Raw genomic sequence first — 24,542 nt, forward strand, 5'->3', positions numbered from 1 at the left:
TATATACACAGAGAACATGAAACAATAGGTGTTACCATACACACTGTAAGGAGAGCGATCAGGTAAGGTGAGCTATTACCAGCAGGAGAGCAGGGGGGAAAAAACCTTTTGTAGTGATAATCAAGGTGGGCCATTTCCAGCAGTTGACAAGAACGTCTGAGGAACAGTGGAGGATGGGGTGGGGGAAATAAACATGGGGAAATAGTTTTAGTTTATGTAATGACACATCCACTCCCAGTCTTTATTCAAGCCTAAGTTAATTGTGTCCAGTTTGCAAATTAATTCCAATTCAGCAGTCTCTCGTTGGAGTCTGTTTTTGAAGTGTTTTTGTTGAAGAATTGCAACTTTTAGGTCTGTAATCGAGTGACCAAAGAGATTGAAGTGTTCTCCTACTGGTTTTTGAATGTTATAATTCTTGACATCTGATTTGTGTCCATTTATTCTTTTACGTAGAGACTGTCCAGTTTGGCCAATGTACATGGCAGAGGGGCATTGCTGGCACATGATGGCATATATCACATTGGTAGATGTGCAGGTGAACGAGCCTCTGATAGTGTGGCTGATGTGATTAGGGCCTATGATGGAGTCCCCTGAATAGATATGTGGACACAGTTGGCAATGGGCTTTGTTGTAAGGATAGGTTCCTGGGTTAGTGGTTCTGTTGTTTGGTGTGGTGGTTGCTGGTGAGTATTTGCTTCAGGTTGGGGGGCTGTCTTTGAGCAAGGACTGGCCTGTCTCCCAAGATCTGTGAGAGTGATTGGTCGTCCTTCAGGATAGGTTGTAGATCCTTGATAATGCGTTGGAGAGGTTTTAGTTGGGGGCTGAAGGTGATGGCTAGTGGCGTTCTGTTATTTTCTTTGTTGGGCCTGTCCTGTAGTAGGTGACTTCTGGGTACTCTTCTGGCTCTGTCAATCTGTTTCTTCACTTCAGCAGGTGGGTATTGTAGTTTTAAGAATGCTTGATAGAGATCTTGTAGGTGTTGTCTCTGTCTGAGGGGTTAGAGCAAATGTGGTTATATCGTAGAGCTTAGCTATAGACATTGGATCGTGTGGTGTGGTCTGGATGAAAGCTGGAGGCATGTAGGAAGGAATAGCGGTCAGTAGGTTTCCGGTATAGGGTGGTGTTTATATGACCGTCGCTTATTAGCACCGTAGTGTCCAGGAAGTGATCTCTTGTGTGGACTGGTCCAGGCTGAGGTTGATGGTGGGATGGAAATTGTTGAACTCATGATGGAATTCCTCAAGGGCTTCTTTTCCATGGGTTCAGATGATGAAGATGGCATGTTTATCATACCAGGCCTTTTGCTCTTGTTGAGCATCCTGTAGGTTTTCTCGAGCAAGGGCTAGAGAGTCTTTGAGAGTGTTTTGCAGGTTGGTTACAAAGTCCAAAATGTTAGTTTCTGGAGAAGATGTAACCACCACCCCCCCACCACCCCCATTGCTGCTTCACCAACTGTAATGGCCCCTTAACTTCGTAGCCATAAACAAGTTCAAAGGGTGAAAATCCCAAACTGGGATGTTGTACAGCCCTGTAGGCAAAGAGCAACTGCCGCAACTCTAGGTCCCCAATCATTGGAGTGCTCATTCACATATTTACGTATCATGGCCCCCAGAGTCCCATTAAACTTCTCCACTAGGCCATTCATTTGACGGTGGTAAGGGGTGGCAACTAACTGGCTCACCCCATGAGCTTCCCAAAGAAGTTTCATGGTCCCTGACAGGATGTTAGTTCCTGAATCTGCAAGCCTTCCCATTGGGTCTTTTGGTCGGGTGCCCACTCCTTCTCTTTTACCTGTGGGCTTGTTAACCCTTTACAGGTAAAGCAAGCAGAGAACAGACACCAAGAGGGATTTTACAGCTAACTGCCTGGCTGCATGTCCATAAAAGGGAGCTACCCCCACTTCATTTATCACAGGAGCATAAACTCTAGCAAATGAAATGTAAAAATATAATTAGGAATGCCAAAAAATAAATTTGAAGAACAGCTAGCCAAAGACTCAGAAAGTGATAGCAAAAAAATGTTTAAGTACATCAAAAGCAGGAAGCCTGCTAAACAACCAGTGGGATCACTGGACCATCAAAATGTTAAAGGAGCACTCAAGGATAAGGCAATTGCAGAGAAACTAAATGAATTCTTTGCATCAGTCTTCACGGCTGAGGATGTGAGGGAGATTCCCAAACCTGAGGCATTCTTTTCAGGTGACAAATCTGAGGAACTGTCCCCGATTGAGGTGTTGTTAGAGGAGGTTTTGGAATAAGTCGATAAACTAAACAGTAATAAGTCAATAGGACCAGATGGTATTCACCCAAGAGTTCTGAAGGAACTCAAATGTGAAATTGAAGAACTACTAACTGTAGTCTGTAACCTATCATTTAAATCAGCTTCTCTACCAAATGACTGGAGGATAGCTAATGTGACATCAATTTTTAAAAAGGGCTCCAGAGGTGATCCCGGCAATTTTGGCCGGTAAACTTGACTTCAGTACCGAGCAGATTGGTTGAAACTATAGTAAAGAACAAAATTGTCAGACACATAGATGAACATAAGTTGTTGGGGAAGAGTCAGCATGGTTTTTGTAAAGGGAAATCAGGCCTCACCAATCTACTAGAATTCTTTGAGGGGGTCAACAACCATGTGGACAAGGGAGATCCAATGGATATAGTGTACTTCGATTTTCAGTAAGCCCTTGACAAGGTCCCTCACCAAAGGCTCTTAAGCAATGTAAGATGTCATGGGATAAGAGGGAAGGTCCTCTCATGGATTGGTAACTGGTTAAAAGATAGGAAACAAAGAGTAGGAATTAAATTGTCAGTTTTCAGAATGGAGAGAGGTAAATAGTGGTGCCCCCCAAGGGTCTGTTCTGGGCCCAGTCCTATTTAATATATTCATAAATGATCTGGGAAAAGGGGCAAATGGTGAGGTTGCAAAATTTGCAGATGTTACAAAATTACTCAAGATAGTTAAGTCCCAGGCAGACTGCAAAGAGCTACAAAAGGATCTCTCAAAACTGGGTGACTGGGCAACAAAATGGCAGATGAAATTAAGTGTTGATAAAAGCAAAGTAGTGCACATTGGAAAACATAATCCCAACTATAAATACATATAAAACAATTGGGTCTAAATTAGCTCTTACCACTCAAGAAGGAGATCTTGGAGTCATTGTGGCTAGCTCTCTGAAAATATCCACTCAATGTGCAGCAGCAGTCAAAAAAGTGAACAGAATGTTGGGAATCATTAAGAAAGGGATAGATAATAAGACAGAAAATGTCCTATTGCCTCTATATAAATCCATGATACGTCCACATCTTGAATACTGCATGCAGATGTGGTTGCCCCATCTCAAAAAAGATATATTGGAATTAGAAAAGGTTCAGAAAAGGGCAACAAAAACTATGGGTATGGCATAGCTGCCATATAAGGAGAGATTAATAAGACTGGGACTTTTCAGCTTGGAAAAGAGACGATTAAGGGGGGATATGATAGAGGTCTATAAAATCATGACTGGTGTAGAGAAAGTAGATAAGGAAGTGTTGTTTACTACTTCTCTTAACACAAGAACAAGGGGTCACCAAATGAAATTAATAGGCAGCAGGTTTAAAACAAATAATAGGAAGTATTTTTTCACACAATGCACAGTCAACCTGTGGAACTCCTTGCCAGAGGATGTTGTGAAGGCCAAGACTATAACAGGATTCAAAAAAGAACTAGATAATTTCATGGAAGATAGGTTCATCAATGGCTATTAGCCAGGATGGACAGGGACGATGTCCCTAGCCTCTGTTTGCTAGAAGCTGACAATGGGCGACGGGATGGATCACTTGATGATTACCTGTTCTGTTCATCCCCTGTGAGACACCTGGCATTGGCCATTGTTGGAAGACAGGATACTGGGCTAGATGGACCTTTGGTCTGACCCAGTGTGGCTTTCTTACATTCTTATGAAAGATTGAAAAATTTGTGTGTGGTTAGTCTGGAGGAAAAAAGACTGAGAGGGGACATAACAATCTTAATGTATGTAAAAGATTGTTATAAAAAAGAGGGGTGATAAATTGTAGTTCTTACCCACTGAGGACAGGACAAGAAGTAAGGGGCTTAAATTGCAGTAAGGGAGATTTAGGTTACACATTAGAAAAAACTTCCTAACTGTAAGGGTAGTTAAGCACTGGAACAAATTACCTAGGGAGGTTATGAATATCTGAGATTTGGAGGCTTTTAAGAACAGGTTAGATAAACACCTCTCAGAGATGGCCTAATACTTAGTCCTGCCTCAGTGCAGGGGACTGGACTAGATGACCTATCGAGGGTCCTTCCAGTCCTATGATTCTATGACTATGACTACTCTACTCCGTGTCACTCTGGCCTGGTGTCATCTTTGACTCCTCCCTCTCTTTTCCTCTACACATCCAGGCTGTGTCCAAGTCCCGTCACTTTTTCATCTACAGCCTTTAAATTCCTTCCTGTTTTTTTCTCGTCCATGCAGCTGAAGTTTTCTTATTCAAATCTTTCTCATGGCAATCAAGATATTGCCTCTTTCTCTACACTTTTGCAAACCACCCAAGTTGGTCCCTCCAGTTAGTTTAAAATGTAGCTGCTAAGATTTTTGCATGTTGTCCTGACCATATCACCTCCATTTTCTCACTAAGTTCCACTGCATAAATCTTAAGCTTCTTTTCCTACCATTTAGGGCCCTTCATAACTTTGACCTTTGATAATGGTCCATTCCTGTCTCATATCACATCCCTTCTCCCTCCAAAGACTTGGTACCACAAATGCCAGTCTTGCCCTCTCAGGTATCAGCTTCTCATTCCAACCTCTCCGTAACTTCTTCTCCACTGCCCTTATGCATGGAACACCTTCCTTTCACTATCTGCGAAGCCACTACCTTTTCTTCCTTCACATCTTTTTCCACAAGACCAACCTCTGCTATGACACCAGAGAAATCGGCTATTTGGGTTAACCATAACTGGCTGGCATGATTTTTACACCGAATAAAATCAAATCATGTTTAATTTCATGCTAGTTAACATTTGCTATAACATGGCATTTCCAATGCATATTATGTATGTTTTTAATGCAAATCCAATCAAAGGTATGGAGCATTTTTATGTAACATTGTGGAATTTATATTTGATCAACTAATAGAACTTCTGGTGATTATGGAGTCTGAGATAAAGTTTAAGTTAAAAATAACATTAGTGGTAACGCAGAAAATCCAGTTTAGATCCTCTGTGATATGTCAATGGAAAAGAGTAAACACGTTATATTTAGAGTTCATTCTGCCACTGTATTTCGAGTTGAATACTATCTATATTACTAAAAATTATTACATGAGAACAGGAATTTTGTTCTTAGCTCAGCTGCTCCTGCTGTTTATTTCCTCAATTGATTTCCTAATCTTTCTTTTGATATGTGGCTTTTTTATCTTTCCTCTTAACATTTGTTAAATCACTGCAGACTTATAAAACCCTGAAAATTGGGTTAATGATGGAAAATAGTTTTAAACCCTAAACTGTAGCATTACAAATGTACCAGCTATGTATGCGACATAGTTAAAGTAAGCCTCCTGTAGCTTTGTAATGAGCGTTCATTTTCTTCCAATACTTGCAGCTGTATCTGGCATGTGATGTTAATCTCATGTGTAAGGCCAAAATTGTATTAATGTTTTCAGAAATTATCTGCTATGTCTGATTTTTAAAATATGTGCATATATATTTTTTTAATCCCACAGATGTATCTTGTGATTTTTCCAGAGGGAACTCGTTACAATCCAGAGATGCCAAAAGTCATTGCAGATAGTCAGTTATTTGCTGATAAAGAAGGTAAGCAAAACTTCAAAGAACTTTGGTGAATGAAGAGGGAGAGAACATTATTCTTTTATAACATCACATGTATGTGTTTGTGTTTGTGAGATAGAGAACGAGAGAGACTTTTTTGTTTATTTTGTAACATATAAAAGATTACTTCATATGTCTTCTGATTTGAATTAGGAATTAAGTTTGTCCACTCCATAAATCACTCTTAACAAAATGACAACCTTCATGCGATGCTTCTGTTAAGTGCTGGGGGGTTTTGTGGTCTGTGTTTTGTACAAATCCACCAACATACCAATGTCGTCAATTGGCCACTGGACATCGTTTTACCGACCTCCAAGTGAACGTAGCAATGATTATACGTCCTCATAAATTTGTAGTTGTTGCTAACTACCCAAGCTATACGAAAGAATAAGAACAACAACAAAATCAGCTACCATTTTTATTTTGTCATTATTGATTTACTGATGTTTTTTAATAAAATAGTAGTTTACTTTTTGAAGTTTTAATGTATGTTTTCACTTTGTACAAGCTTGTGTCCATTTTCTAAAACAAGGTTGTCTGTTTGATTTTTATCTATAATATCTATACTTCAGGGGAATTACTTCAGAAGAGCTTTTAGGAACATGGATCAGACTACTGGTCCATCAAGTTCAGCATCTTGCCTCTGATGATGATCAGTACTACATGTGTAATGAACCCATGGTATAGAATGACCCGCCCAAGGGAAAAGTTTGTTCCTGGCATTCATTTCTAGGAGCCCTCATCGTGGATCAGGACCCCATTGTGCTAGGCGCTGTATAAACAAAGGACAGTTCTTGTCTCAAAAAGTTTACAATCTACGTACAAGACAAGAGAGTACAGATGGTGGAGTACAAAGGAACAATGAGACCATATTGATCAGCATAATAGGCTGTGGTCTCAGCACACCAGTGCTCTAACTGTTGAGGTTTTTGTAGGCATTATGACAGAGGAGAGTCTGAAGGAGGATAATGAGTTCGTTTGGCAGAAGTTTATGGGGTGCTCCTTGCATGTGGTCAAGGAAAGCAAGGGAAAAAGCATGAAGGTGCTTGTTTGAAAATTTAATAAGTAGGCAGTGGAAGCTGACATCATGCGCCAATTGAACACAGGAGTCAACATCTCCAAATGTTTGTACTTTTAAGTGTAGCTGTTGGGAGAATGCATTTCTTGGTTTTTGTTTGTCTTTTTTCATTTTTTTTTCCTTGATCAGAAGTGAAATCAAAAATACAACAATGGTTCTCAGAAAGTCATTTCTGTGACACTGAATTGAATTGAGAAGTATGTGAATCAGCATGCTGATATTGTCAGGCTGTTGAACTTTTGTTAATTTTAGCCCAAAGAGAGAGACATTTTTTTTTCTGCTTCTCAAGAAGAATGGAATTTGTGGATGTGTACGTTGTGTGCATGTTTAAGTCATAATGTATACATCGCTTCAGTTTCCTGTTGAAAATGAACGACGGGTGTTAGTGATATTTTTTCCTGGTCTTAATTATATCTGTTCTATTTTGTCACGTTATGATGTTTTTTTCATGGTCCTTGATGTTTCATAGCATCTGTTTACTTATTCCAGCACCTTCTGGGACGATATATTCTGTTGTTGTTCTAAATCTTAAGAGAAACTCTTGTTTAAAAATACTAAAAATTGATCCTTTTAATATAAATATTTCTAGGTTATAAAATGCTTTTAGTTTTAAAGCAGGATCTTCCTCTTCTGCATTTTTCTAATTCTCACATTTTGTTGGATAAAAATGGTCTTTCCTCAACCCCGCAGGCAAGATATAATAGCTCAGTGTGGATTCATTCCTGCTTCCATTCATGACAATGGAAAGAGTCTTAAAGTAAAGTTTACTAATATGTTATGAAATATCATAAAAATGAACTACAGTTGTGAAAATAGTGCATTTTGTTTGCAGTATCCTTTTTTGTTCACTTGTAATTTCACAAAATTTAGTAATTCAATTGTAATTTCACAATTTAATAATTCAGAATTCATTGCCTACTGTTTAAACTTTGCTTGCCTTGGACAATAAAAACAGTCTGGTCAGTTTTATCTTTTGTTACAGTCAGTTCCACTTTGATTTTTATGCACTAACACAATGAATCGATGTTTGGGTTGCAAACACTGTAAGGTGTTTGTTTATTTTTCCTTAAAAAAAATTGAAACTTGAATAAAAATACAAGGAGACATTTCTATTGATATTTTTTTAAGTTTATTTTTGCTAAACTTAAATTTTGATACAAAATTTATTGAATATAATTCTCTTAAAATATTTGTTCAGCATCAGTTGAAGTGATGAGACCTAAAGCATAAAAAATGTTGCTGTAACTACTATATGAATATACAAAATTGTTGAAGATCACAAAGCTGTCCCAGATCACACAAAAAAGTTCTTTTATACTTTGTTCTGGTGTTTGAGCTCTGGAAACATTGACTGCTTTGAGCATGATTGAGTATACCTGAGAAGTTTATTTTGCTTTTACAAAGTGAGAAGTATGGAAACCTTCCTCTATTTTTACCTTCTGTAGGACAAATTGATTCCCTGGAGAAGCTTTCTGAAAACAGGAAGAATTTATTTCCCCTCTCCCACCAATCTTTGGTGTATAAGATAGAGATGTATCTTTGTCTGATTATTGATATTAGTTAAACATCAGTTATAAAAAGGCTGCAGTGACTACACATTCAAATTGACTGGATTGCAAGATAGTTTGGGGACTGTAGAAGAAAAAAATCAGACACTTTGGTGAACATCCAAGGACTTGATTTGCAGGTTACTGACCTGAAATACGTGCCCGTGACATGATGCCAATATGAAAATGTAAATAAGCTTAAATGTGCATGGATAAGATGGAAGAATATCAAACACAAAGAATTTAAGCCAGTTGAGCTCTCTGGTGAAACAGAGAGGTGATTTTTATTTTTTTATTTTAGTTTATTAAATAGATTTCCACGTGATGGTTTGCTGAACCATGAAATTTGGGATCTTGTCTGCCTGATTTGGTTAGGAAGCCTCCTGTTTCTAAAACAGAAGCAAATGAGATGCATAGAATTGTTTCTGCCTTGTGGAAATATGGGTATGAAGAAGATGAGGCTGAAGATTGTGGAACATGGGGAAACTTCCCTGTTAGGAAAATGGGCCTCCTCTTTACCCCAGTGCTCTCAGAAAAAAGGATAGATTCTCTAACATGAAAAATGAGCTCAATGAACTGGATTTGAAAATTGCCATAATGCACTCTGCCAAGTTCTCAGTTGAGTATACTGCCAGGTTTTTTGTTTACAAAAATCCAAAGGATGCCAGAAACTTCTGGAGGCTAAAGATAGAGTTAGGGGGCATTAATATTCCTGTTTGGGGGAGAAACTGAGATGGACACATACTGATTAGACAGTACAATCAAATATTCCTGTATATCTGATGAAAAATATTATAAATTGTTCCACATCCTTAAACCTGTGTGTGCAAATACGAGTTAATTTGTAGCCTACAATCTATCCCATAGATAGTATCTGTAGATATGAAAGGGGATGGATACAAAAATATGAAAAGTATGAAAGAACAGCTTTTTTCTGTGATCTGGGACAGCTTTGTGATCTTCAACAATTTTTGTATATTCATATAGTAGTTACAGCAAACTTTTTTATAGCGGACTTGCTTCAGAAATAACTTATCTCCATAGCATTCCTGCAGTACATCATACTGAATGCTGTAAAGCAGGGGTTCTCAAACTGGGAGTCACGACCCCTCAGGGCGTCGCAAGGTTATTACGTGGGGGGGTCGCAAGATGTCAGCCTCCACCCCAAACCCTCTTTGCCCTCAGCATTTATAATGGTGTTAAATGTATTTAAGTGTTTTTAATTTATAAGGGGGGTCGCACTCAGAGGCTTGCTGTGTGAAACGGGTCACCAGTACAAAAGTTTGAGAACGATTGCTGTAAAGTATTTTGGATAGAGGCTATGCCTCAGTTTCAAATTATGCCCCAATGAGTGGGGGGCTGAACCCTAACGGGCTGCTGTGAAGTTAACTTTTTACTACTACTATAGCAGAAGTAGAAGTAACTTTGAGTCAGGGGAAGCGACCTCCATGACATTGCCTACAAGCATTTTGTCAGTAGAGAGGCTTTCATAGAATCATAGAATATCAGGGTTGGAAGGGACCTCAGGAGGTCATCTAGTCCAACCCCCTGCTCAAAGCAGGACCAATCCCCAATTAAATCATCCCAGACAGGGCTTTGTCAAGCCTGACCTTAAAAACTTCTAAGGAAGGAGATTCTACCACCTCCCTAGGTAACGCATTCCACTGTTTCACCACCCTCCTAGTGAAAAAGTTTTTCCTAATATCCAACCTAAACCTCCCCCACTGCAACTTGAGACCATTACTCCTTGTCCTGTCATCTTCTACCACTGAGAATAGTCTAGAACCATCCTCTTTGGAACCACCTCTCAGGTAGTTGAAAGCAGCTATCAAATCCCCCCTCATTCTTCTCTTCTGCAGACTCTTTCAGAAAAACTGAAAAAGACCGTATATGCATTTTTTCCCATGTGTTCATTTTGTTGTTGTTTATATTTGGGCGAGGAAGCACTGTTATTGATAATTGGTAAAATAGTCGAGAGTTTTACCACTGAATTCATTTGGGCCAGGATTTCACCCACTGCTTGTAAGGTACTTTTGAATATGTAAAGGACTATAGAAGCACTGTTTATAAACATTAGTTTTTTGGATTTTAAAAATGTTTTACTCATCAAGATCTGAGATAAGTGTTGTGTTATTTTTCACTTTTTAAATTATTTTAATAAGATTTTAAAAGGAGCCTAAAGAAGTTAAGCACCCAAATCCCATTGTAATTCCTTTAGGTTCCATTGAAAATTCCAGGCATGAGTGTATTCTAAAATACTAAATATAGGCATTGCTTTATTGAGATGTTGATTGTATTGTGGTATGGTGAGATACTTGGATAATCAAATATTGAGGTGACATCAACTCTAAGGAACTAAAAATATTTACTATTCACATTCAGTGGGTGCTAGAAAGTTCTAGGCAACCTCTTACATTTTAGTTGGAATAAGAATAGTCAACATTTTAAAAACAAAATCAGATATTTGATGCAATTCAGTGCATTTCAGAAGCGAAAAATGTGCTCTCCAGAAAGAAGTATTTAATGAGCCCGTGATATAAAAGTGATTTCTGAGAGGCATGATACAGCAATACCCAGAGAAATGAGGATGTTCTGTAGAGAGAGGGAAATCACTTGAACCTTTCATTCAGCTTGGTGCCATAAATATAACAATTCAAGAGACTTTATAGGCATAACAATCTATGCAAGTTTTGTCAGAGTGCAAGAGAGGCCCTCGAGTGTCAGAGGCAGACACAACCTACCCCATGATAGGGTTACACACTATGTCTGCATTTGATCCCCTGTATCCATTTATAGTCTATTCCTGACATGGTAGAGGTGACTGTGTAATACAATGCCATATCTCCTTTCTCCCAGAGTCAGGCACAATTGTTTTCCTCATCACTTTCTGATGAGATGTCTTTTAATGATTCCTGATAATTTGAGGAAATTTCTTCACGCTTCTTCGTATTTGGGGTATTGGAGTAGAAAGTGTGTCCATTTCAGTTCCCCCTTGTCCCATTGTGTGCATAGTCACTCCTTTCCACATTTAGACTGTTTTTTGCGTCCCGCTTTCCACAAATTCCATATTTCAGTTTGTGGTCACTGATTCTGCAGTTGGGGAAAGTCTGTCTTAGTTTTGCACATTTCATTGTGATGAGGTAGTTAGCTACCTAGTTGTGATAGTTCTGTGTATGATCTGTAGCAGTCCAGTTTGTTGGTGTCTTTGGTTTGCTCTTCCCAATGACATGTATACTGGTATTTTAGGTAGTGGTCTAGCATCTTAAGCAGCTCTCAGTTTTTAATTGTTGACTGCACTGGTCAGAGGTTTTGAGTTGTTGAGCCTGAGGAGCAATAACATATAGGTGTGGATTGTATTTTAATTTGGATTTAGTATTTGATCATTTAGTCCTTTGTAGTGGAAGTAGTGTTTACTGCCTTCTTTGGTAAAAATCTACAAACCCTTGATAGCATATTACTGGCCCTCTGCTGGAGACAAATATTTCTGTAGAACGCACAAAATATATGTACATTTTTCTTTACACTTTTACATCTAAGTTAGGAGCTGCTCTACACTTCACTATAGATACCATGTTTAATTGTGATCATTCTCTAGTGGTTAGGCCTATACCATCACAAACAGGAAAGCAGGACCTCATTTTCAACATTCCATTAGGTTTAGTAAAACATGAAATTCACTAGATTTCACAAAGGGCACTCAAAAGTTTTGAAAACAAATAGCAGTGAACTTGAGCCTTGCCATTCCTAAAATTTCTTTAGTAACTTTTGAACTGATGAAAAGATATTTTAAAATGATCAAAAATTAAACTTGGTTATTATTACCAAACCAAGACAAAACAATCTCCCCAGGCAAAATGCATTCAGGAATTTTCTATAAATGCCTATGCCAGAAACTAGACACATTTTTGCACACATGTTCATACCCACACCAAATAAAAATTAATTTATTAAATGAAGAGAGTTGAAAATATTTATTTTAAAATGTTATTTAAATGTAAATATTATCTTGATTGAGATTGCTCTTTCAATTTAAGCTTATTCTGCATGTACAAACATTTGTCTTAAATTATCTGTGAAAGTGGTCTGTAAAAGTGATATTTCAATTGACTTAATTAGGTCCTGATACTTGTTTTGGTTTACATTTAAATAATTTGTAGTATTTTTATATCTAGAAATGATTATTTGGAACCCCCTCTTACAGAAATAGCAGCTTTGGTGATATCTTGCTTTTGCATACTTTCAACTCTTATATAAGCAAATTAAATACAAAATACAGAACAAAATGTGGAGAGGAAGGTGTAGAATAAATTGAAAGTGTGACTCCTGTGTTGCATTGGAAACGTTGGAGGGTCATGCTTAGGAAAAAGAACATAAGAATTCCCTAGTGTCCTTTGTTTCTTTCCATGGGGGTGTCTAATACTGACAACGGTATGTTAAGCAGTTTTTTCTGGGGTTGGTTTGTTATGGGAAAGCCCTGCTGCTTTGGGTGTTAGTTTCTTTCCTTGTAGTTAAGTATATAGTAACAGGAGTCCATCTTACCCAGAAGGGTTTGTAATACTCATATTAATGTCTTTAATTATCATTTGAGTCCTACCTCTTGAAATTGGTGGGAAGGCAATGCAGAAATGGCATTCTTGACTGTGGCGGGTTGTTACACAGCACTTCTCTTTAGAATTGTTCATTGTCACAGGCAGTGTAGGATGGGGCATTCTCTTTTGCTTGTTCTAAAAGAAACAGTAATAAGGAAGGGACATTGTTATCCCAAGCCATAATCAAAGGCTAAAATGTTTAACCTAAGGTTCCATACTTAGGCACCTAATTAAGTAACCTGATTTTCTTCTTCGAGTGCTTGCTCATGTCAATTCCGTTCTAGGTGTGCGTGTGCCCATGTGCATGGTCGTCGGAGATTTATGCCTTAGCGGTACCCGTAGGGTCAGATGTGGCGCCCCCTTGAGTGCCGTGCTCATGTGTCGGTATATCAGGCACCGCCAGCTCTGCACCCTCTCAATTCCTTCTTACCACCCATGGTGATTAGTCGGAGTGCCTTTCCTTGCATAGCAAGGGCTAGCAGTTTTGTCTCTTCTGACTTCGAGCCTTAGGGCCTCGTAAATAGTTGTTTATAGTAGTTAGTGTTAAGTAGTTAAGTGTAGTTAGAAGTTAGAGTCCCAGCGGTGACTTCGCCCCAAGCGGGGCATGCCTCGGTCTCCAGGACTTAAGCCCTGTGTGGACTGTAACAGGCCTATGCCTGTAAGTGACCCCCACAGCAGCTGCCTCAAGTGCTTGGGGGAATCACATTTGAAGAGCAAGTGTTGTATTTGTAAAAAATCTTGACCCAGAACTCAGAAAGAGTGGGATAGTTGGTTGAGGGCTCTCCTCATGGAGGCTGCCCTTCATCTGGCTTCAGAGCCGTTCCACCAAGACTTAACTCCTAGTATCTTGGCCTTGGTGCGCAGTGCACCCAGGGCACTGGGTTCCACCTGGCACCACTCCCCATCACTGGTGCCCAGAAAGAAAGCTAAAAATCAGGGCTCCCCGGCACCGTGCAAGAAAGGCCATGGGGCATCGGGCAAAGGACACAGTTTGGGCTGCCCAGCCACTCCAGAGCCAAGTGGATGTGCCTCCCTGGTCGGGCCCCTTAACCCCTTAAAGGATCCACCACCAACTCCCAGGAGTCATAGGGGACCCAAACTTGTGGCGAGATTGATGCCTTCCCAAGCTCCCTGGCACTGAGAGAGCAGAGGCCTCCGCCCATGCCACAGGAAACATCAAAGTCTCCCTACAAGGGAAAGCCAGCCTCGAATACCACCCCCCACCCCCGGGGGGCAGTGGAGTGCTGCCGATCCCCCGAGCCAAGGCAGTGCTCTCCATCGCCACGTCGCAGATCTCCGTCGTCACAGATCAGATCCTCTGGGTTCGCCCTCAGTCACCGGCACTGCATTCATGATTCCTGCCATCTCAGTGCGGATCACCTAGGAGGAGGCACCGGTCTTCATACTACCAGCACCCTTTGCCCTCCCGCTGGTCGTCCTCTCGGCACAGATCTCGGTCACATGCCCCGTGGGAGTGCTCCCGTCATGATACCGATCCCCCTTGTACCAGCACCAATCCTCCCACTCCAAGCACTAGTCTCTGGCGGTGACAGTCAGCAAGTAGACCCAGGCTGCGATGGCTTCACGATGGTCACCGGAAGGGCAATTTAACCCCTCACCGAGACTCCACCGGTGCGATTGGACACCTGAGGCCTCATTGACTTCTGTGGCACCACCTAGGCAGCACGGCCAGTGACCATTGCAGGGGCCTTATTGGAGTGTGTGGTGCATGATGAATTTAGAAAACAAGCCCAAGAGAAATAAAGTATATTTGATAATCAGCAGTACGGTTCTGATGTGATAGATATGCAATTTCCTGCAATATCCTTGAAATACCTAACTGAATTAAGTTTAAGTATCTTTGGAGTCCATTGTATTAAATGCAAAGGTTATGTATTATTGTAGGCTGGGTTTCATGTAACTTCTGTAGGGGAGGTGAATGCAAATTTCCTACCCCCTGCTTATGCAAAAAAAAGTCTAGCCTTTTGAAGCTGCGCTCTGAGGAGTGGACCATTGTCATAAGAACATAAGAATGATCATCCTGGGTCAGACCAATAGTCCATCAAGCTCAGTGTTCAATCTTCCAACAGTGGCCGATTTCATTATCCACATTAAATTTCATCTGCCATTTTGTTGCCCAGTCACCCAGTTTTGTAAGATTCCTTTGTAATTCTTCACATTCTGCTTTGTCTGCTGATCACCTGTTCTTGGAATCTGAAGATCAAAGGCCCAACCTGTATAAAGGAAAGACTGAATTATTCGTGGTTGTGCTAATTATGAGCTTAGACTGTTATGAACCACAGAAAAAAACCCTTGGTGGGGTTTGAAGGACTGATTCCTTCCAAAGCCCTTCAGGTGTGACCTTTAGTAAGTTTATTAACAGAGGCGACGTGTGGGGGAGCATGTAGGGTCACGTGCCCTCTCCCCAACTTCTGCCAGTTTTTTCCACTCCCCGCTCAGCCACATGGTGCAGCCAAATCCCTCCTTCCTGCCAGCAGCTGCCAGACCCAGCAAGCTGCGTGCCCTGGGGAGAGGCAGGAGCAACACCTGGGAGCTTCAGGGAGTGGCCACTGCTTTCTGGGAGGGGAGATTGAGGGTACGTCTCCCAGGGGGAAGGGGCAGCACATGACTCAAGCTGTTCAAGGGGCAGCCAAACCTTTAAACTGTGGGTCCCCCATCAGCAGGTACAGGTCGTCTCTGCTTATTAGCATGTGTGTAGGTTCTTTTATTTTTATTAATATTTTTCTCTGCAGTGCTTTCACCTTACAAATAAATGTGCTTGCTTACAGGGAGCTGTATGGTAACTTGTAACTGCTGACAGTTACATTGTTCATAGTGCTGAAAAGAGAAAGAAGCGCACAGATGCTGGCCTGTTTAGGCAGTCTGGCTTGCTGGGGAGATCACAGTGTGGGCAGGGAACTGTGGAGCCTGGAAAATCCCCAGTCAGGAGGGCAAGAGATGCGGATCTCTACCCAAGGGAGGTGATGGCTAAAGAGCCAGGAGCCTAGAGTTGGGTGCCATTGGTATACCGCAGAGGGGGAAATCAGGCATAGTTGCCCTGAACTATGATATCTGGTAATGCAAGTCCAGCCCTACATTGGATGTTCCAAAGTCATGAACAAAATGGCATTGCCACCAGAGTAGAAGTGTCTTTCAAACACAGCAGTGAGACGGTTTGTTGTATAATATAGCCTATCAGACATATGGTACGTTCTGCATCATGATTTTCATTTTAAGAGTTCGCAAAACAAAACAACCTTCACTTGCTACTTGTCTGCATGTTTTCATATGTTTTCTTGATGTTCCCCCTTCACCTTCCTCCTCTGTCTCCAAAGTCCCTCCACCAGGAAGTTGCATATTTGTTCCTTGATTTTATGAATCTTTTGGGGGGGATTTATAAATTTCTGACGCTAGACTCATTTTAAGATTGTGGCCTAACAAATGGTTTTCTGTCTGTGTGGGTGGTCTGGTAATGTGTATCTTATTGGTTGGATAGCAGACAGTGTCTTTATCTGAAGATACTAGAAAGAGGAGATGTGAATTTGCCGCAGAGCAGCTAACTCACCCACTGTGGAAATAGCTGTGATATTTTTGTAACCTCACTTTTGATCAGTTCTTTAGCATAGTGGTGTTATCATAGTTCTCTACAGTCTAGTCCTGTAAAGGGAGAGTATGTGACCCTATAAATATAAGAGACTCCCACCCAGACATCCCAGGTTAGCAAGGGCTTCTTCTTCCATACGTAACTTAGAACTGTCTTTCTCTGTTTAACTTTTAAAAACAAAGCTGTTAACCATGTAGAGCAAAGAAATTGTAGGACTAAAAAAGAGTTATTACCAGGTGGATAAAATGCATCTAGCTTATCCAGCTTGTCAGCAGAATTTATCACTTTTCAATAGATGTAACCATACAGTAGAACCCTGATTTTATGAACATCAATCTTCTGAATGATTGGTTATATGAACGATTTTTCTGCTGTCTAAGCCAGGTTCCTGCTTCCAAATATGAACTTCAGTCCTTCAACCAATGTTCAAGGCATTGTACAGGGTTAAAAACTAAGAGATTTGATGGCAAAGGATTCCGTTCTCTCAAAGAAAAATCATTTTTATTGTATACATTTATTATCGTTCATTATGTATACTATGCACTGTACCTATTGTAATTTTCAGATGTTCGATGTTATGAACTTTTTGATTTTATGGACTGTTCAATTCTCAATTAGTTCATAAAATAGGGCTTTTACTGTATATAAATCCAATCAACTGGATATTGATCTATCTGAACCTATTAGAAAGTATTTTAAAAGTGTTAAACTCAATGATTCTCTCATTGGGTGAGACAGAATACTTTGAAAGTATCCATAAATGTTGTTAGAATGTAATGAGTATGTCCCATAGATGTTTCTTACTCGTTGGTCTGTTCGTTGGGTGGAGTTTCCCATAAGTAAGTTTTGGAATTTCACAGTGTCCCTGAATTTTTGGTAATCACAGTCGTAATTTTTTTTCTTGCCTTGCAGAAGACTTTTCATTTATCTCTGGAGGACGAAGATTGGGGGAGGAAAGGAGGTGTTTGCATTTCCTGTGTTCATACCTCATGGTATGCTCCACAGTTCGGTTTGTTTTGGGTCAGAGACTGTGTGAGAATCCTAATGTGTATTTTTGGAAAAGTAGATTTTGGACTACTCAGAGAGTTTGTGAAGATGTTTAAGTTTTACAAGTTAACTAGTCTTATGGATTTCTTTGCTATGTTAGACAGTGTCTCTGTCTGTTCCTGTGGGAAGCCTTTCATGTCTCATTTTTAGATTAGAACAATGTCCAGGTTAGTCCCTTTGGACTCTCAGTGGAGATACTCAAGGGATTCCGATTCAAATTAGATTTTCCTGTGTCTGAACATAGTAGGAAATATCATGGCTCCTCTCCTCCAGATATGTTCTCTCTTGGTCTGTGGTGAATACAGTTTCTGGGGGTAAGATTAAAAAGAGGGGAACCAGCTGACCTAACATTAGTCCTGGATGATCACTGAGCCAGGTTTCTTGTCCAGTGATTTGTCTGCAGTAAAATTATGAATGGTATAAGGCATATTAGACACTGATCTTTAGTTGATCAACCTGACTCTGAGGTCTAGGTTTCAGTCTGTTTTGGGCTCTGGTGACACAGGCATTCACTGACTTTACCAGATTCATTATAACTATCCACTGATTTTTCCAGGCTCTGGTTGGCATTTTCTCTGTTCATTGCCTTCAGATATGACTTGTATCGAGGAGGAAAAAAAGTGAATGGTCAGACATTTATATATCTATTTTTAATTTAAAAGGTTAATTTCTAAAGATGGTGGTGGCTGGGACTTTCACACTCATGAGGGAAAACTTCCCATTCATCTCTGCTAAGTGGTTATTTTTTCTGAGTTGAAATAATCTTTACTTTTACTAGATCTGTTCACCAGAATGATACTTGAAGCATCATTGTGCTCTTGATTTTCTTTAGATTATCTGACCATTTTAATAGAAGCCAGTTCTTTTTTGGTTTTATTGGCCTCCCTAGCTTGTCTGTTAAGACTTTGTATTTTTTATAATAGTTTACTAACTTGATAAAATTCAAAAATTAGGTTCTCCTCTATATATTAGCAATGAGAATAGCATTACAAGGTAAAGTATGACATTATTAGATATTTAGCTTGTTTTCTTTGGCTTTTAAAGTAAAATCTCATGACCTCAAATATTTTAACATAGAGTCTTAACTTTGTATTGCCCAATATTAAAAACAGTTTAAGCACAGCTTGTTTTGTGAATTGCATGCAGACAGGCTGCCAAAATAATTGTAACTAGTTGTTTTTAAATTATGGTATGTTGACTTTAGCAAAGATTATCAAGCGATTGCAAGACTATCTAACATTTTTTATAAAACAGATACTTTTAAAAGATGTGATGTATGCCCAGTACTTTCATTTGTTTACAATATACTGAACTAGGCATATTAAATAGTGCATTACAGCTTTTATTTTTTAAGATATTTCTTGAACGATCTTCATTATTAACCAAATGGGAGGCCCTAAATCAGAGCTTACTTTGTGCTTAGGTGTTCAGAGCTCACCAGTAACTCCTGGAATGGGAAGGAAATTAACTCTACTTTCACAGTTAACAGCTTCCCAGTGACCACCCTAATCTCCAAAACAGGATCATATTTTCAAAATTTCATGTTCTTTGAGTGCTTGCTCATATCCATTCCATGTTAGATGTGTGCATACCCCATGCACCATTGCCAGAGATTTTTCCCTCACTGGTATCCATTAGGATGGCTCTAGTACCCTCTAGTGCCACGTTCTTATGTGCTGGTATAAGGGGTGCCACCAGCCATGCACCCTCTCAGTTCCTTGTTTCCGCCCACAACTGTTGCTGGAACAACCCCTCCTGCTTCAGCAAGGTTTCCCTCTCCCTATTGTCAAGGGACTGGGGTCAGGCGTGCCCTGGTCCCTGGGTTTCAAACCTTGTGCTTCCTGTGGCAAGCCTATGCCCATGAGTGACCCACACTCCAGCTGAAGTTTTTGGGAGAGACTTATGTGAGAGACAGGTGACAGATCTCTCTGGACTTTTGACCCCGTACAAAAAGGGACTCAGAGATTAGAGGTTATCCAAATGGAAGCCGTGTTCAGACCAGCCTCAGAGCCAGGCCACTCCCATTCTGCACCAAGCACTTGAGACTCAGTACAAAGTGCTCCTCCGGCAACACACACTTCCTGGCACCATTCCCCATCTCCAGTGACAAGAAAGCAGCACACTGACGGAGGGCGCTCACCGATGCAGAAGAAAGACAAACATGGGAAAGGCAGTAGAGTGTGACCAGGCCACTCCTCCAGCCCAGGTCCCACGGTGACACCATCGACTCCATTCAGAGCATTGAGTCTATCTACCTCGAGGTTTCACATCTTCTGAGAGCTCGGAATGCACTGACGGGTCACTGAGCAGATCCTTTTCCTCTCACCATGAGCGGTCCCTTCACCCGGAGTTCACCAGGTTCATCTTCCAAAGGGGGTGGGTCTCCTCAGGTAGACTTGTTTGCGACCGAGCAGAACAGGAAATGTCATCAGTTATGCTCACTCTGCAGGCACAGCCCAGGTTCCCTCTCAGATGCCTTCCTGCTTCCCTGAACAGAGCTCCTGTTCTACACATTTCCCCCCAGCCCCTCTGGTTCACAAGGTCCTCCTGAAAATCAGATGGGAGAAGGCAAAAGTTAGTCTTATAGCTTCAGCGTGGGCATGCCAGCACTGGTTCGTCACGCTACTGGGTCTATCAAGAGCAATCCTGCTTCCACTCTGCCCTGGCCTGATCTCTCAAGACCATGGTCGGTTACGCCACCCAAATCTCGATTCCCTTCACCCACCAGTGCATGGATGTTACATGGCTGAACGCAAAAGAGCAGACCTGTTCATAACAAGTTTGGCAGGTCTTGTTAGGTAGTAGGAGGCCATCCACTAGGGCCGAATTTAAGCACTTCTCAATATGGGCATCCCAACAAGGCCTCTCTCCAATTCCGTCTTCCCTTTAGTCTATTTCAGACTACTTGCTCCATCTAAAACAGCAAGGTCTGGCCCTCGCATCTATCAAAGTGCATTTAGCAGCAGTTTCAGCCCTTCACCCACCAGTGAATGGCAGGTCAGTGTTCTCTCACAAGAGGATGGTCCTTTTTCTTAAGAGACTGGAGAGACTTTATCCTCAGGTCCATGAGACAATTCCCCCATGCAACTTAAACCTGGTTTTCTCAAGGCTCAAGACTTCACTTTGAGCCACTAATGTTGTGCCCTCTACTGCTTCTCTCTTGGAAGGTCGCCTTCTTGGTGGCGATCACCTCACTCAGAAGGGTCTCTGAAATCAAAGCTCTTATGTCAGAACCACCATACCTGGTTTTCTTCAAGGACAAGGTCCAACTGCGACCCCACCCAGCCTTCCTGCCAAAGGTGGTTTTGCAGTTCCATAGCAACCAGGCCATTTTCCTGTCAGTCTTCTTCCCAAAGCCTCACAAGAACTCAGAAGAGCAGTTGTACATTAGGCGTGCCCTCACCTTCTATATCAAGAGGACTAAATCCTTTCGCAAATCCACACAACTCTTTGTAGCAGTAGCAGAAAGGATGAAAGGGTGTCCAGTGTCAGCCCAGAGAATCTCATCCTGGATAACCTTGTGCATTTGGGCATGTTACGAGCAGGCAAATGTCCCACCTCCAGTCATCTTAACCATTCACTCCATTAGAGCTTGGGCCTCTTCAGCAGCATTCCTAGTGCAGGTTCCAATCCAAGACATTTGCAGGACTGCAACTTGGTTGTCGGTGCATACCTTCACATCGCACTACACCATTACCCAACAGGCTCAAGACGATGCCAGGTTCGGAAGAGCAGTGTTGTTGTCAGCATGTTCATGAACTCCAAGCCCACCTCCTGAGGTACTGCTTGTGAGTCGCCTGAATGGACGTGAGCAAACACTTGAAGAAAAAACAGTTACTAACCTTCCATAACTGTTGTTCTTTAAGATGTGTTGCTCATGTCCATTCCATGACCCACCCTCCTACCCCTCTGTCGGAGTAAGCCAGCAGGAAGGAACTTGAGAGAGTGCGTGGCTGGCAGTACCCCTTATACTGGCGCATAAGCGCACAGCACCAGAGGGACTAGAACTGGCCCGACAGATACCACTGAGGGAAGAATCTCTGGCAGCGGTTGCACACACACCTAATGTGGAATGGACATGAGCAGTACATCTTGAAGAACAGCAGTTATGGAAGGTTAGTAACCGGGTTTTTTCTGTAAGTACCTACTTGGGGAACAAATATGGAATAATGGGCTCTTCAGACTAGCAGAGAAAAGCATAACACAGTCTAAGGCTGGAAGTTGAAGCTAGACAAATTCAGACTGGAAATAAGGTGTAAATTTTTAACACTGATGCTACTTAATCATTGAAACAATTTTCCAAGGGTCGTGGTAGCACTGGCAATTTTTAAATCAAGATTGGATGTTTTTCTAAAAGATATAGTCTAGGAATTATTTGAGGAAGTTCTATGACTTGTGTTATACAGGAGGTCAGACTAGATGATCACTGTGGTCCCTTATGGCCTTGAAATCTATGAAAACAGCTCAGCATCTAATAGCTCCCATATAGACACCTAAATGAATGACCGGTCATGAAAAGAACTCTGTTCCCATTTAGGCTTGATTTCCAGTTGTGCTCCTCCCCTATTAAGACTAATGATCCCATTCGTGGTCATACTTTTTAAAAAAAAACTAACAAAACACACTCCTCTGAGTACTGTGTACACGCAGAGTTTGAAAATCATGTCAGTATAGAGTTAATTGAACATGTGCAAATCATAGAGCATTCCTTGAATGTAGAGAGGGTTGGTTTTTTTCTTTGTCTGAATGGATGTAAATGTTTCCAGAAAGATCTACATGGTGATGGTAGCAGGGGGAATGATAAATTTCAGGCCACAAGGAGTGTATTTGGGGAAAATGAAGCAACATTAGGTGTGTTGAATAGAATGTCCACACCCATAACTATATAATTGCAGGTACAATACTGTAATCTTCAGCAACATATTTACCGAATAAATATTTTGAAACACAACATAGTGGCATCGTTTGAAGTGACAGTTCACAAAATAGAAAAATATGGCCACCATATTATGCTTCTAAATATTTACATAATTGATGTACAGTTGAATAAACAAATATCACTGGGGCAAGTAGGGCTTGTTGTATATGAGGTGTACCTCATTCAGTGCACTAAATGCCCCGATAACAACTATGTGGGTGAAATGAGACAATCATTACACTCTCAAATGAACTCACATAGAGAAATGATAATAGACAAAAACACTGTATCACCTGTGGGTGAACACTTTTCACAAAGCAATCACTCTATAGCTGACCTCTGAGTCCTCATCCTGAAAAGATGAGGACTTCACCTTCAAAAGTTGAGCCTGGAAGCTTAAATTCATAACTTTGCTAGATACTAAAAATCATAAACTGAATAGAGACACTGGATTTATGGCTTATTACAACAATCTATAACCCATTTAACCCTCTTCCCCCCTCCAGCTTTTTTTTTTTTAATGGTTATTCCTTTCCCCCCTGTAACTGGAGAGGTGTTAATGGGTTACTTCACCTTGAGTGATCTCTCGAAATGTGTTAACTACTTATACTAAACAATCTGTTCCAGCTTCTATTTAGCTGTGACACTCTGGGTATGTCTACACTGAAATTAAAAACCGATGGCTGGCCCGTGACAGCTGACTTGGGCTTGTGAGGCTCGGGCTTGCGGCTGTTTAATTGCAATGTAGATGTTTGATCTTGGGCTGCAGGGACCCTGTGAGATGGGAAGCTCCCAGAGCTTGGGCTGCAGCCCAAGCCCAAATGTCTGCACCACAGTTAAACAGCCCCTTAGCCTGAGCCTTGCAAGCGTGAGTCAGCTGGTTTGGGCCAGCCATGGGTGTCCAACTGCAATGTAGACATACTCTTTTGAGTATCTTCCCACGACCTGAAGAGCTCTGTGTAAGCTCAAAAGCTTGTCTTTCTCACCAACAGAAGTTAGTCCAATAAAAGATATTACCTCACCCACCGTGATGCTCTAATATCCTGGCACCAACATCGCTATACCATTGCATACTCCTAAAGAAGCAAGATAGGGATAATGACTTATACAGATCCTTTCAACTTTAAGGATGCCAGAGCACTTTAGAAATGAATTGTTTAACAGCACTCAGTAGTACTACAGGGCAGTTTCAAAATTTTAGGTCAGGAAGTGAAGGAAATCCCAGAGGTTCTCCCCAAAATACTTCAAGGTGTCTCAAACTTTGTCATAGCATTCTTGTAGGCTTCTGCATTGTAATGATTTATTTAAAGAATGTAGAGGTAACAGACGGTCACTGGCAAACCTTTTTAATGTTGCAATGATTTTGTCAAGTCCTAAGGAAAAAGAAACTGTTAATATTTTAACTCTGTAAGTTCAAAAATTCCTTAAGCAGTACTGCAGTATTTAATATGTTTACACTCTGCTTTGGAAATTCTGCTGTTCAGTGAGCAGGTGGCCTGGGGAACATTTTTGAGACAGAAATAACAAAAGATAGAATATCTCCTTGTTACAGTTGAGGCTAAAAGTGAGTAACCTCCAAAGCCTTCTAATATTTTACTTGGAGAAGAAGTTTTGTTAACAGCAAGAGACTGGAATTTTTCACTTCACATGCAGTCCATTTTATAGAAGTATTTTTAAAACATCAAAACACTGACTTCAAATCATCTGTTTCTGAGATTCAGTGCACGTTCAAACTCTGTGGAACTAGACCATGGTTTCACTGTCAAACACAGATAAAAGTACATATATTCTGGGCATGCTCAAAAGTATGTTTTCTTATATAGAAATGGATATGGTCAGTCACAGCAATCATGGATTTTAAACATTTTGGTTAAAACTTTTAGGGTGCTTGAAACTATATACTTTTTTGTGTCCAGTCACACAGC

At 40.8% G+C, this 24,542-nt stretch overlaps 1 protein-coding gene across 2 annotated transcripts in view; it reads left to right on the plus strand.

The window, feature by feature from the left end:
* The window catches only part of AGPAT5 (1-acylglycerol-3-phosphate O-acyltransferase 5), a 126,424-nt gene that overhangs the window by 62,772 nt on the left and 39,110 nt on the right, over nucleotides 1-24,542 (plus strand). For both annotated transcript variants that reach the window (XM_074946830.1, XM_074946831.1), the window contains exon 5: nucleotides 5,729-5,819. In XM_074946830.1, the coding sequence (XP_074802931.1) occupies nucleotides 5,729-5,819 (91 nt within the window). The remainder of the gene's footprint in view (nucleotides 1-5,728; nucleotides 5,820-24,542) is intronic.

This window comes from Natator depressus, chromosome 3 (assembly GCF_965152275.1).
Source record: "Natator depressus isolate rNatDep1 chromosome 3, rNatDep2.hap1, whole genome shotgun sequence".
Taxonomy (NCBI): domain Eukaryota; kingdom Metazoa; phylum Chordata; order Testudines; family Cheloniidae; genus Natator; species Natator depressus.